The following is a 14601-nucleotide window of genomic DNA, read 5'->3' as shown; positions in this document are numbered from 1 at the left end:
AACAAACAGAAACCGACGTTGTCGAAGCTAAATACGGCGACAGCATTGCCATTTTGGGCGCAATGCAGCAACAGCTAACGAATAATTGGCTCGCTGGCCATGGTATCTTCCCGATGCCGACTCCATAGCGGTTGCTGAAGACGGCTTCGGCTCGCCATCGACTTGTGATCGTTACGCAGAGACCGTGCGTGCATTAACGGACCACCGGCGCCCATTGGTACAAACTTACGGCCGACGGCAGATGTGTTTATTATTCCCTTGGCCTCTCCGGCATCGTCGCGACAATGGCTGGTATTCGTCCCTGTATTTCTGACACGGATATCCCCACACAAGCCGTTTTGTTCTAGTATTTCCCTTTGCCGTTGTAGGGGCCAAGGTGAGGGAACGATTTGTTACTGAGCTTCCAGCCTGTAACTGGAAACATGCTCCAGGTGGGGCGCAGAAGATGTGAATTTGGGCTGTCGTCATCTGGTTTGAGTCACCTTGATCAGACTGAACCTGTCAGATGGATGACCTTGAAAGCGTCCGCATGCGTTATCCTGGGTCGTCCAGTGCTATTGCAGCTCGCCATCACGGGACCACCAGGGACAGCTCTTTTGGGTGTGGTGCATCTACGGGTTCTGCTGCTGGGCGCACAACGCAAGCCTGAGGTTGACGGGTAGAAAAAAAGCGACGATGGCTTAGGCGCTATCCCTAGCCAGCGGCTTGGTGTTGCACGGCGCGTGGTGCATTGAATGAGTGGAGAGGGCGGACAAAGTGCGCATCCCCCGAGAGCAGTTGAGCAGTTCATTTGCATCTCATGCTGCCTAGCGGCCACGAGTGCTGCAGCGACGACCAGACGTGAATACTCGTATGTGCTTGGATGGGTCAAGAATAGCCCAACAGGCTCCGTCTCGTCCTAGCCGTGGCAGTCTGACAATGCCCCCGTGACCACCAAGTGGATTTGGCCTGTTTGTCCATCTGCACCAGCGCCCAGCTGCGCTTCTCCTGGTGCACGTCTGCCTTAGCAGCGTCTACTGTATTTGGTGCGTTCGTGCGTACTGTATGTAGGCAGTAGGGTGACAGACTCAGTTTGTCTGTAGCAGTCGGTAGCGGCGGCTGCAGCACTGCATAATCCCTCTTCAGGGCGACAGCCGGAGGGACGTGTTTTGTCGAGCCGTATGCACGATGACGGGCTTGCAAGGGAGCAGGAGAAACATTGGAGTCAGATCCAATACAAGTCAAGATACGAACAGGCAAGGCGAGCTGTAGCAACAGCGCGTGTTTTCTGGCTGCCGAGGCGTTGAGTCAAGCAGGGCGCAGATGGGATGTCTGGGACCTGAGTAAGGCGCCAAGTAGCTGTACCTCCCAAGGTGATGCGGTCCGCTCGGTAGGACTAGTACTAGTACCAAGGCCCATCTCGGGACGCCGTGGCTGTCGATGAAGTCATGCTATCCACTTGGATCTGGCGAGTCTACTGTACGGCAAGGGAGCTTGCTTGTGTTTCGAACACCTCGTTGCCATCATGGTTGCTGTGTGTTCGTGCGTTTTGCCCTTTGGAGGGGTCGGTAAGCCAAAGTCAGCAGAGGGGCGGGGAAGGGCAGCAGTCAAGAGGCGGGTCTGCATAAGAGGGATGTCGAGATGGTGTCGAGGGAAACGAGAGTGATGGGCGAGGCAGGAGATGATGGCTGTTGTAAGCGCATAGCTGGTGCGTTTCACGCCTCGCTGGCGGTCGGTGTACTTTGTGGCAGCGGCAGAAGCGGCGGGAAAGGCGAGGTAGCAGTACGACTAACGTGCATCGGTGAGGCCCGAGATAGAGGGGCACGGAGTTGGAGCAGGAGTCAGAGGAAGAATTGCGCCTCGTTGCAATGCGCGCGAGGCCGGTGCCGGCTGAATGGACGTGGACGGCGGCGAATGAAGAAATTCGCTCGTGTGCAGTGCAGGACAGCACAGGACAGCACCGGACAGGACAAAGAAAGATGCATCTGCCAAAGCGACGACTGGACTTGGAGTCAAGTCGGGCCCTTTTGGCGTGTAGGTTGGGCAGGCCTGCCGCGGCGGTACTTGGCCCATGTACCATATCCGGGGTCTTGGGAAAAAAAGATCAATCCATGGATGGATCCATCCACTTTGAACATTAACCATCGCCCCTAGCGAGTGATGAATCTCGTGCCTGGATTCGGGGGATTTCGAGACGAGACTACGCCATTCCAGTGGGGGTTCGAGGGACTTCCGTTTTAGACTGTGCGCGAGTCTGCGGCCCGTGCTAAATGAAGGCCAAGGGGACGGAATTCGCTCCCATGGCGCTGCGCTGTACACTTGACCGTCCCCGTACTAGGCGGTATCAGGGTAGCGGCTGAGTTGGGTTAGTGCCTCATGAGCGCTACAGCTAGCAGTACCACCTTACCTCTGGACCTGGATGTAGCAATCCATCCATACCTTACCTGTATTGCTTCCATCCATCCATCCAATCCATTACACGGTGCTGGGGGTGGGCAGCAGCAGGATTACAGCACAGCACAGCACAGCACAGCACAGCACAGCACAGAGGATTATCGCTCAAAGGGAGGATGGACCAGCACAGCAGCCAAACCACCTGTCATATTCCACCGTCACTTTCACGCAGTAGCGCACACGGACTGCATTAGGAGCTGGTGGGACGGAGGCAAGGCGGAGGTGAGCCAGCGACCGACTCTCACCTCGTTTCTTTTTCCTCTTTGGCCCTGCCCACCCCCTTTGTGACCTCCGTCGCTACCTCGCAAGCCGCGACTAACCCAACACCGCATGCGGCCCCGATGACCTCCCACCAACTACGAGTACCAGGCAGTGGTAATTACAGTCTTTCTTTTCTTTTTTGTGAGATTGGTGCTTTGGTGTCCTTTCCTTTGAACTCTTTGTGCTATTTCTAACTTTTCTTTTTCGACCTGGCCACGCAGCGGTCCGCAAAGCTACGCATGGATCACGGAGCCATCCGCTCGCCCCTGGCAGCCTTGACAACGACATTCGATGCCACCATGCCTAACCGGAGAAATGACTCTGGTCTTTGAACCGTTTGAAACTGCTCTCCGTTTTTTTCTTTCTCTCTCAGTCTCCTCGCCCTTAGCGCTGGTGGCATCTTGTACCTCTGGGGTTGGGGTACTGAGTACCGGTACCAGCTGTCTGGTGCGGCGTCGAGGAGCAGGGGTCTTCTCCAACCCCAGGGGCGCCATCCAATTGGCGGCGACCCCTGGAGCATGTCTCGTCTAGGCAAGCAGAGCAAAATAGCCGTGGTGCTGTATTGTTGCCCAAGTGCCGCCTTTTCTCCAAGCGAGCAAACGGAGCGAATACTAGCAGGCTACGGAATGGTGTTCCGAGTACGGAGTACGGAAAGTACGTCCATCTGTTGGACTCCGTTCCATGCCGTGTCTTTGATACTAGATGATTGCTCGTATGCGGGCAGCTCAACTCGACTCTTGCTTGCTGCTGCTTCCTCCCTTTTCATTGGGAGTGGCTATCGAACAACCCAGCAACTAAGCAGTTCAAATGCCGCAACGAGATGCACAGGAATTACCATTCACCACATGGTTCTTGTATCTGCTGCTACAGCTACTTGTTCCAGTACCTCTAATATCGTTGCTACTAGGTACCTTGTTACCGAGGTAGATATGTAGGTCCTATCACCACATTCTGGTAGGATCTGCTATAAATGTAAGATCTGGTGCATGGGATGCTGGGTAGGTACGGAGTAGGTACCTAGCCATTCTCCCTCCTCTCTTTCATTTCCTTCCGACAATCTCACTACCAATCAAGGAGGTCGAGAAACAGGGCAAGGCAATGCTCGGATTCCCCAAGATGCAGGACCACTACGTGGCCCCATGAATAATTAATTATAGAAGGTGTATGGAGTGAGTAGCATTAACCTCATCCACTACTGGTATCTTATCGAACGTGTCATCCCGCACTACAAGGGGCTACCCTGTTAGCTTGGTCGTTTGCCGTCCTCTTTTCTTTTCCACAGTGGCCAGCCGCGCCAAGGCAACGTTGGGTGTGGACTTGTACAGGTACGAGTGCTGTGTGGTATACCAGATTGTCAGCCGGTGGCAAAAGACGCTGCGGTTGTTCGTCGTCGTCGCGGTTGACACAACGTGGGCGCGGCACCGGCTCGCTCGTTGGTCGGAGCCGATGGGATGGCAAATGAAACGGAGATATACCGGTAACAGGGCCGTGCTTATTCAATGGCCGAGGAAATGCTCTATTGGGCAGGACAAGGAGAGCAGAAGAAAAAAAGTTTTCCGATTCCATTGTCCCTAGTGGCGCTGCGATGTGGCACTTGGCTGCGTGACAGGCTGTCATGTTGCGCCGCTGAGGTCCTACTAGTGCACTGTGGCATCTAGCGGCAGCAGTGCAGAGGCCGGGCTTTTTGCACTGGCTGGCTTCACAGTGGACAGTTTGCTGCAGACAAACATTGGGCCCTCAACTTGGTCGGGTGCAACTGGAATGACCAATACGAGGACTGTCCGCCACCAGCGCCGAAAAGTCCAAGGTGATTAATAAGAAACCACCAAGCGACAGACCCCCCTCTTGCACGCCATTCGATTGCGATATCTCAGGCCGACCTACCTAGTAGTGGCCGCTGCAGGGCATCGAGCCGGGCGACAGACGTGGCAAGACGAGACGACTAGTCGGGCAGAACAATACGACGGTGATGAAATAGAACATACGACTACTCGTATGCTGCACAGGCCGGCTGCTGGACACTGGACGGGAAATGGCCCCTCAGCCGTTTCACGCCTGATGCGATGCTCTGCCGTTCCTCTGCCGTTGCTCAGCTTGGGCGGTTTTGGGTGAGCGAGTGATTGGCCAGCCATCCGCCTCCCTTCCAGAGGTCTTCCATCACCTCCTGCTCCCCTTAGTCATGGCCCGAAATCCGCCCTTTGTGTTTTGAGGCGCGGCGTCTGGCCTCGGGCTTGCATAGAGACCATGCAAGGGCTGGTCGCTACGGAGAGCAACTTACGGTGTACCCACTGGTCTGTACGAGTATCAGCACTGTCCACACCTCTCAGCACCAAAGGGTGAGCGTGAGCATGCCAGCAGCCGCGACGACGCACAGTGTGGTGTCCCAAAAGGGCCTCCGTCTTCCCCCACGCCTCACCCTCACCCTCGCCCTCACCCTCACCAGCACCAGCACCAGCACCAGCACCAGCGCATGGCCGGGATGTTCAGGTACTCGTACATGTGCCAGCAAGTACCGTGACCTGGTGCTAAGCCGGCCCCCTGTGCGGTGGCTTGAGGTGAACCAGCGAGTATGTCGCCCCCCTCCGGAAGCCCCAGCGGCGTGGTTGCTCGCCTTTGGGGTTGAGTTGAGGCCATTCGTCAGCGCCGATAGCGCCTTCAGCGGCCTTGCCTTGGGCTTTTTGCCAGCCCGTCGAGCACCGTGTGATGCCGTACCCACCCCCTTCCTTTGAACTTTTTTTTTTTTTTTTTTTTTATGGATTGATGGTTTCTTTTTTTGCCCTGCCGCGGGTGCCATGTCGGTTCCTTACTAAGGTACCTCCATGCTTCGCACGTACATGCAAGTGCCCAACAATAGCCTACCTTATGTACGGAGTACCTTAGGTACCGTATGTTACTCCTGCCGGGCAATTTACCTCCCGTCCTTGTTAGTACCGTATTCCGTATTCCGTCTCCGTAGCGCCACTCGCTCTGCACGAAACTCGCATACTCGGCATCAAATTCAAATCAATGTCATCCATGGAACATAACATCGAGTTGTCGCAGCAGTTGCTCCCTCCAACCCTCCCTCGGCGCTGCACCGGAGAGGCGTGTACCGGTACATGCGCCCACATGCACGGAGTACCGTCCTCGCTGTGCACTGGATCATGGCCCCTACCGGTAGCGCCCTGGCTGCTGCCGCTTTTGCACCGTCAGAAATTTGCCAGCCCAGGTACCCGCTACCTCGCTCTCCCCGGCCCCAAGCCCGCATTGCCACGCTGCAACGCCAACTCTTGGGCGCCCACCGCCAGGTATGCGGTACTTCAGGCACACCTAAGATTGCAGTCCTCCCTCCGCGAGACCACTAAAGCGCTAGCCCTTCAGGAGGTCTCTTGGGCCTGCATGCGCCAGTGCTGGGTGACCTCGTACATGTACTTGTGTTGTTAGGCCCGAGTACAGGTACCGGTGCAGGTACCGGCCATGCCTCTCCCCCATACCTGACCTGACCTGTACTCGTACCTCCGGATCCTGGATATATGTCCCTGCTATCCTCGTGCCATCTCCGTTTCCCAGGGTCCCGTCTTTCCGCTCCTTTTTCTTTTTGCTAGCAACTAGTCCTGCTGCAAGACGCCTCCTACAAGTACAAGACTTGACTAATTGTCCTCCATACTTTTCCTCTTCCTTCTTTTTCCCTTCTCTTATTCTACCCTCCCCCCCCCCCTCGTCTCTTCCTCTCTTCCTCTCATCTTCCATCTCTCATCTCTCGCCTCCATACCATACCATACCTTTCTTTACTGCTTGCTGCATCTACACCACCTTCACTTGGCGTATCCTTGTGCTTGTGCTTGTGCTTGTCATTCACCACAGCTCCTTTCTGCGAATCCGGCTTTGTCTTGTTAGCGAGAATTGCCTCCCAGCGAATTCGTCTTGAATTGAACAGGGCTTCACACTCAGACCTGGCGGACCAATCTTAGAATCAAAGAGACGAAAGGAAAAAGACCGAATTCCGGATATATCCTCAACCGCATATCCACCTTTCTTTATACACCAAAGTACGTATATACACACGTTCAACAAAGCCACCTCCAGCCCAATCGGCATTCAGCTCGACCTGTACCATCTCCGGCACTTGGACGGCGCCCCGCCCCTGAAAGAGACGTCCTTTCATTGTGGGCTTGTTGGAAACGCAAGAGCCAGGGCGTGGTGACATTGGAGCAGCCGATTGTGTCTGCTGAGAACCGTCTCTTTCATTGAATTGGCTACACTTTTGTTTTGTTGGAGAGGCTTTGCGTAAGATCTTGTACAAGTTAAATGCTAATCATCAGCTCTCTGCAGTCGAGGTGACACACACACACTCACTATCACCAGCTCTTCTCGCCTTTACCGAACTAGAAGCGGCTTCATTCACACTACGCTGATACTAGCGGCTACGGAGACCACATCACTCTCATAGAATATAGAAGACTCTCGATTTCGACATTTCCACACCCGCAAAGATGCTACCGGAGCAGGAGACAGGAGGATCGATAGAGCGATCCCGAAGGCAATTGTCAACCTCGGCCCCATGCCCGCCCAAGACCGACGCAGAGCCTATAAAGGAGTCCGAAGTCCCTCCAGTGAGCCAGGAGGAGACGGCGCAGGAGATGGCACAATCATCACAGGTCTCGCCTCGACAGTGTCAGGCCGACCCCCGTGCCTCGGCGCCTGAGTCTGCGCCCTTAACCCGCAATCCCTCGTCTGACTCTGCCATCTCTGCGGCGGCCTCAGCCGCTGCCAGCCCAGAGCCCAGCCTTCCATCCTCCCTGCACACACTACCTCTGGAACCTCCCGTCACAAGGTCTACCCTGAGCGAGCTGGACGTTTCAAAAATCATCCACAACCCCAAGCTTCGCCACGACATCAACTTCGACCCAGAGCTTCACTTCCGTCCCAATCTGGATGGAGAAAAGGGCCGCAGAAAGCAGGACAAGGCCAATCAGTTCTGGAGGACGCTAAAGCAGGAGCTGTCAGAGTTCATAATCGACAGACCTACATTCATCTACAAGCATGGCGACAGCGACGAGTGGACGCTGCCCATCCTGCTCAAGGCTGTTAAGGACATCATCCAGACGCTGGTTCCCCAGCGAGACCGCCAGTTCCTAGACGAGGGCCTCAACGTCGAGCTTCTCATGCAGCAGTTCCATAAGGGTGTTGCTGATCTGGAAAAGCTTGCCCTGTGGCTCTCGCGTGTGCTGAAATCGCACTGCGCACCCATGCGCGATGAGTGGGTTGACACCATGTATAACCAGCTGAGCAATGGAAACCGGAACATGGATCTCGACGAGCTTGTAACTGGCATGCGCAGCCTGCTTAGTGTTCTCGAGGCTATGAAGTTGGACGTGGCCAATCATCAGATTCGTTGCCTGCGACCTGTCTTGATCGAGGACACCACCCACTTCGAGCAGAAGTTCTTCATTAAGAGAATGGAATCCGGCAAGACAGACATCAGCATGTCAAGGCAGTGGTATAAGGAGGCGGAGCAGGCGTACACCGACAGCCGATCACATCCTTCACAATCCTTTGGCGACATGGGTGTCTTCTTCGAGGCCCTGTCGAGACTGATGCTGCCGTCGGCTTGGGACGAACGCCTGCCCAACACCTTCCTCTTTGACGAGGAGCGTCTGATGAAGCTGAGGTCTGATGTTCTGGATGCCATCAACCTGGAGGTGTGCATGCGTGTCTACGAGGACTTTGACAAGATGAGCCGCCGATCTAGTCCCGCAGCGCCGTCATCCGACGGAGCTTCCCACGTCGAGGACATTATGGATCGATTCGACTTCAACACCCCGCCGTCCGTTTCTCGGCCGTCAAGCGTCGTCCACAGCGTGGCCGGATCTGCTTCCTCATCTCCTCGATCCTCATTTGTCGTTCCCTCCTATGTTGCGCCTAGACAGGACTCCCAGACCAAGGCCCGCGAGCTTTTCTCCACACTGGTCGCACTGCTACAGACATCGCCGCCCTCAAGCCAGCCCTCTGCGCGATGGCAGATGATGGCTCCGTCAATGGCGTTGCAAATCTTCCGGTTTGTCAACCTGCCATCCACTGCCCTACCGGAGCTGGAGGCTAGGCTCTCTGCCGCCCTCGGTGATGTCGATGCCTGCTTCTACCGAGACATCGAGGAGAACTTCCTTGGCCGCCTGATGGCTGATCTCGGCCATCGTGTGCGCGAGTTCAAGGGGCTCTCTGGAGTTTCCCTATTTTCCGTTGCAACTGGTGTCCGTGTCCCTAGCCGCCGCCCTGGCTCAGCGGATCGCGAGGCCGACGGCCATTTGCGGGAGCCCTACGACGAGGCTAGTCTCGATGACATTGCGACCAGACTGGCACACCTTGGCATCCTTCACTGGCGCGTTTGGTCTCAGTTGGCATATGCTGACGATGTCGACCAAATGACGGTAGACGACGAGTCGATGCAAATCTGAGCTTGCTCTTTGCTTTGAAAGAGGCGTCACGCCCTTGCTTATACACTAGAACACACACTCCTCCTGATACGCATACACGACATGTACAGCCCATTTGAGCATTTTCTACAGATTCCCCCCCCCCCCCCCTTTTGCGCTAGACTCGCGACTCTCAAAGCAGTTTTTTTGCGCATGCTTTACTCTCCAGACACACTACATTATCATCTTATCCCTATTTAATTCGCACTTGCTTGCCCTCTTAAATCTCGGAACTTTGGATTGTTTTTCTACTCTTTTGTTTATGAATATGGCGTTTACTGGAACCGGGGAGGAGGCTCAACGGTGGATTGAGTTCTTTTGGTCCACTAGTATTTTACGTTTTGCTCGATACCAAAGGGGCTGTTTTATGTTCATCTTTTGTTTCGGCTGTTTTTTTTTTTTTTTTTTTTTTAATTCATGTTCAAGATCATGATTTTCTTACCTTTTTTTATTTACTTTGGTGTTTGGTTGAGAGGACGCGTGCTTGTTTACCGGCAGCTAGAATCTGTTTACATAGAGCGGGGGATCCTCCTCATAGAATATGAGAGAGAGAGGAAGGAAAAGGAAGGAGGAGGAGAATGCTTTTTTTTCTTTTTGTTGCACACGCGGAAGAGTAATACAGAGACAAGATAGCAAAAGTGTTAGATCAGTACACTAGACCGTTGAATCTTATCAAATACCTAATTCTCAAAGTCTTTTGGCATAAAGTGAATGTGAATCATTGGTAGGTACCTACTAGAACAACTTACTACAATACGCTTCTTTTCTCTCCCCCATCGTTAGCCAGCACTATTCCCCAGATGTTTCTTCCTTTTAGTATTTATTTGAATGACTGTAAAGGGCATGTAACCTACCTATTTAAGTCAATTCCCTATCAGGGAAAACGCAACTTTCTTTTTTTAAACCTTTCCCCAAACACTACCTGGTACGAATACCACCTCGCTCTCACGTTTCCCCGGGTTAAAACCAGTGGGCAGCCTTGTCTCGCTCTTTGTGGTTTTTTTTTTTTCGACCAATAGCGTGCAAGGGCGTTTCCTAATGCAGATAAAAAGAAGGAGGGTTTCTTGTACGTTTGGTAAGGAAATACAGTGGGGAGGTACTTCTTGGAGACTTACTTGCGTTATTGTGTACGGGAGAGGTCTTTTTATTATCATATTCCAAGGATAGGCATTTGGAGAGTCGGTGATTTGAATAAAAAGGTGAATATTGCACAGTTGGGATTAATCTGAGGTCGTGTACAGGAGCCGGAAATTAAGGGAGGGCCTTTTCAGTAAATGACCACAGATGTTGGTGGAATCATCTCAGACGACTTCTACATCGTCGGTCCAAAAAGAAATGAAGAAGCTTTTTTTCAATTATTTAAATACACAATTGATCTAGTTAGTTTAGTTTAATCATCCAACCACCTTCTTTTTTCAAATATAATCGTTATCCAAAATCACAGGCTCCCTGTATGCCGTGAACAAATCTATCCTAAGACAACAGATAAAAACCCAAGATAACAGCTGTGGCTCTCTAGGAACCAGACGCGCGCGGGCTTTTCCAGGTCAACATCAACCTTGGGAGCAGCGTAACCGCCGCAACTCAGAGTCGAGTTTTCAAAAACAGCGGCCTAAACCATCCATATAGAGCCAAGAAGCAAATCGAAGCAAAAGCCAACTCGAGTTGGTATTCATATACAAGAAGATTAAAAGGTGATGATGGGTAAAATGGCATGGCGAGCGACGCTTGATGGGACATGAAGTGTGTGGGTGAAAAAAGGGAGGAAAAGTTACTCGACCAAGGCCGGTGGAGGATTATCGTGGACTTGGAGGAGCATTGCTCGCTGCGTTGCTCTTTTTCAGCCGAATGTACTCCTCTTCTAGCTTTCGGTACTTGGCGCGTTCCTCCTACAAGCAACATCATCGTTAGTACTGTATCAAACGTCGGAGTATACTAGATTTCTGTCAGTGCACGTACCTTGATATCCTCGTGGAACCTCTTCCGCTCCTCTCTCATTGATATCCTGAACTGTTCGCTGAGCAGAGCTGCACCAGCGCCAACCTTTGTTACACCTCCCTGTGAGACACCGACCTTGAACCGTTCGCTATCAAGGTCCTCCTGCAACTTCGCGATCAGATGTCGAGACTTCTCGAGATCTGCCTCCAAGCTGTTCTTGGCAGAGAGGGCCTCATCGACCTTTTGTTCAAGGTCAATCTTCTCGCGCTCCGCTCCAATCGTCTCCTTGGTAATCGCCTCTAGATCTTGCACGGTTCCTGCCAACTCCTTCTTGAGTCTTTCAACCTGGCCTGTCAGCTTGACGACTTCTTCTTGGTTGCTCAGTGCTGCCGCATCCGCCGCACGCTCGGCGCGAGAACCATACGCGCCGTCCAGCTCCGCCCTAGCGAATGTGAGCTCCGTCTTGATTTCCACCAGTGTCATATTCAACTGCTCTAGATCCGCATCCTTTTGAGCAATTTCCTTGTCCTTGTTGGCGTGGCTTGCCTTGATATTCTCCACCTCTTGTTGCAGAGCTCTGGCCATTTCTTCGGCTGCTGCCTTCTCCTTGGAGGCGCCATCGAGCTGCGAGCTTAACTCGACAAATTTCTTGTTCTCGGCTTCCAGCGCAGCAATTTGGGCCTCAAACGATCCACCTCTTTCACTGTGTGCTTGAAGATCAGCCCCCAGAGATCTGATTTGCGCGTCTCGTGACTGGATCTCTGCCTCAAGAGATGCAATGTTCGAATTGTGACCTTGAATCTTATCCTCAAGGGAATCAATGTGAGTGCTGCGTGCTTGAACTTCAGCCTCTAGCGACTCAACGCGGATGCCGTGTGCGAGAATTTCAGCCTCTAGCGATTCCGCCCGTGTGCTGCGCGTATGAATTTCCGCCTCAAGAGCCTCGATACGATCATTACGAGCCTGGATTTCTGCCTCAAGAGAATCAACCCGAGCTTTGTGTGCTTGGGTCTCAGTCTCCAAGGCGTCTGCCCTTGCATTGCTTGCTTCAACCTCAGAATCTAGGGCGTCTAGTTTTGCGTCTCGGTCCTCGATTTCGGATTCAAAGGATTCGATCTTTTTGTGTAGCGTGGCAATCTCGGCTTCCAGGGACTCTATCTTGACAGTATGCTTGTGTAGCTCTTCTTCACTAATGCCAGATGATGATCCCTGAGCCTTTTCAAGATCCTGTAGAGCATCGGCCAACATAGTCTGGGCGTCCATGGCATCCTTCTCGGCTCGTTCGAGTAAGAAGCGAGTCTGGTCCAGTTCATCCTGCCTTCTCTCAATCTCCTCATCTTTTTCGGCGTCGGTCTTGTTGTTGAGCTCACGCTGCTGTTTAATCTGTCTCTTGAGCACAGATTTCTGGTCCTTCAACGTTGAGGCTCGAGAATAAAGCCACTCAACCTTGGATGAGAAGGCAATCAGGCTGTAAGTTTCATCTGCATCAAACGCATCATCGTCGGATGTGTCATCATCATCAACCAATCCTTTTTCTGCCCGTTGTTTTCGGCGCTCCTCATTTTGCTGCTTCTTTGCGGCGAAACCAGATTGCATCCTGTTCCAAAGACCAACCAAAACGGACTCAATCTGCTCAGCACCATCATCTAGGAGATAATTACTGCTGCCAGCGTTGTTGTGGTTGTTGCCGCCGCCGCTACTGATAAAAGACTCCTGTTCTGCTTGCACAGCGACAAGGCCACTCTCGAGGTAGTCAATCTGTTTCCTGAGCATATCACCAGGCTTTGAATCACCCGTGGCTAGTTCTCTGGGAGGGTCTAGGTAGTCGCCGTTCACTTCGGGGTTGAACTTGACGATGGTTTCTCGAAGGGAGAGGCTTAGACTCTCCAGCTTTTGCTCCATATCGGCAACAAGATTCACCAACAAGGCATTTTCCTCCCGAGCTTTGTCGATCTCCCCCCGAAGATGAGTAGCCTGTTCTCGGACCGGTGACTTCAAGGGGATATCGATTGCCGATTTTAGATGCCCAGTCTGCAGCCCATGGAGTGAATCGAGCTGGTAAAGGCTTGGGTCTTCAAAATAGTCTTCGTCCACAACTTGCGCTAGACTATCTCGGCTTTGAGAATAGGTGTACAAGCTCTCGGGGCTGCCAGGAACCTCATTGTTGTTTTGCAAAGCTCGTGCTGCCGCCCTTTTGGATGCCTTGTGGGTTAGCTGGAGGATACCAGCCGTATGCTGAAGTAGGCGCCTCTGAGGCCCAATGAGGTTCTTCTCAAGGTTGAAAAGCTCGCGCGACAATTCCTCGCATTTCTTCTCCGTCGTCTCCCTCTCTAGCTCCACTTCCTTAGCTCTGGGATCGTCTAGAAGCTCTTCTTCGGATTTGCCGGCCGCGTAGAGTTTGGCCATGGACACCGCCGCATCTCGATATTTCGATTGGATCGCTAGGTTGGACCTGGTGGACTCTACCCGCTGGCTCAGCAACTGACACTGTTTCTTCAGCCTATCAACCTCTTCTTGAGATAGTATTTCATATTCTTTGCTGTCGGAGAGCGCAGTTTCGGTGAGCAGGTGTACTTGAATCGGGTCCTTGAGGTCGGCAAGCGATCCATTCGGCGCATCGTTGGGATCCATCTAGAACGCGTCAACACTGTAGCCAGTTTGGTGGGTGTGACTGGCGCATAACCTACCGGTTCGAGCTGGTGGCCGGTCTGTTCATATCCATTGACCCCATCCTTTTCAAATCCGTCCACTATAGCATGGTCGCCGTTGCTTGAAATTGGCGTCGTTACGCTGGACGTCTCGTCGTCGTAGGAGCTTCGCTCCGTTTGATATCCGTTCATGTTGGGCGTTCGAGTTCGTCACGCGTTGGTTCGTATTAGTACATTAGATGGTGGATTTCGAGATCAAATTGGCTGCAAGAGGTTCGTGCGGCTCGGCATCAAATTCGTAGAGCAGACGGTGAGGTGTAGTCGAAGCCAAAGCCGAGGTCGTGAGGAGCGAATGTGAAGAGAGTCGCTGGCGCAAAGTCGCACTCCAAGGAACGGACAAGCCCAAGTCCAAAGCCAGACCCAAAATCGCAGCCGAGACCAAAAAGGAACAAGAAGAAAAAGGAAAAGGCAAAAGGCACAATGGCGCAGCGGCAGCGTCTAGGACGACGGGACAGCCGTGATTAGCCCGAGTCAACAGTCAGTAGTTGGGAGTTGGAAGTTCAATGTTGGTCCGCAGGCAGGGAGGGGGATAGAAAAGACGGACGGGAAAGGAGCTGGTGGCCACAATTACAGGGCCCAATCGCAGATTACGGTGGACGAGGGAGGCCAGGCACAGCAGGCGGAGGCGCTGCACGACAGGCTCTGTGTCTTATTTTGCGGCCCCGGCACCACTAAAGGGCCAGCGCCTGTGCCCTGGGGGAGCTGCAGCCACTGGAACCCGCCCCTCAGCTGCGTACCTCATGCAAGGGAAAACGCCGTGCCCTTTTCGCGGCCATCAGACGACATCCCAGGGCCATCATTGGCAGCGA

The 14601-nt window shown here is 53.1% G+C and overlaps 2 protein-coding genes across 2 annotated transcripts; one reads left to right on the top strand and one right to left on the bottom strand.

Moving 5' to 3' along the window:
* Positions 1 to 7151: 7151 nt before the first annotated feature.
* Positions 7152 to 9128, top strand: TRIVIDRAFT_31170 (cAMP-mediated signaling protein SOK1; the record flags this gene model as incomplete). Its single annotated transcript, XM_014103235.1, has 1 exon — positions 7152 to 9128. A coding segment is annotated over one exon (1977 nt), but the record flags the coding sequence as incomplete, so codon positions are not given.
* Positions 9129 to 10942: 1814 nt separating this feature from the next.
* TRIVIDRAFT_145582 (uncharacterized protein) lies at positions 10943 to 13924 on the bottom strand (the record flags this gene model as incomplete). The annotated part of the gene is made up of 3 exons (XM_014103234.1): positions 10943 to 11035; positions 11106 to 13715; positions 13772 to 13924. The coding sequence occupies 3 exons, from the start codon at positions 13922 to 13924 to the stop codon at positions 10943 to 10945; spliced, it is 2856 nt and encodes a 951-aa protein (XP_013958709.1).
* Positions 13925 to 14601: the final 677 nt, after the last annotated feature.

Source organism: Trichoderma virens (genome assembly GCF_000170995.1).
Source record: "Trichoderma virens Gv29-8 chromosome Unknown TRIVIscaffold_4, whole genome shotgun sequence".
In the NCBI taxonomy this organism is placed as follows: domain Eukaryota; kingdom Fungi; phylum Ascomycota; class Sordariomycetes; order Hypocreales; family Hypocreaceae; genus Trichoderma; species Trichoderma virens.
The sequence above is the reverse complement of the archived record's forward strand: the minus strand, read 5'-3'. Positions and strand labels throughout refer to the sequence as shown.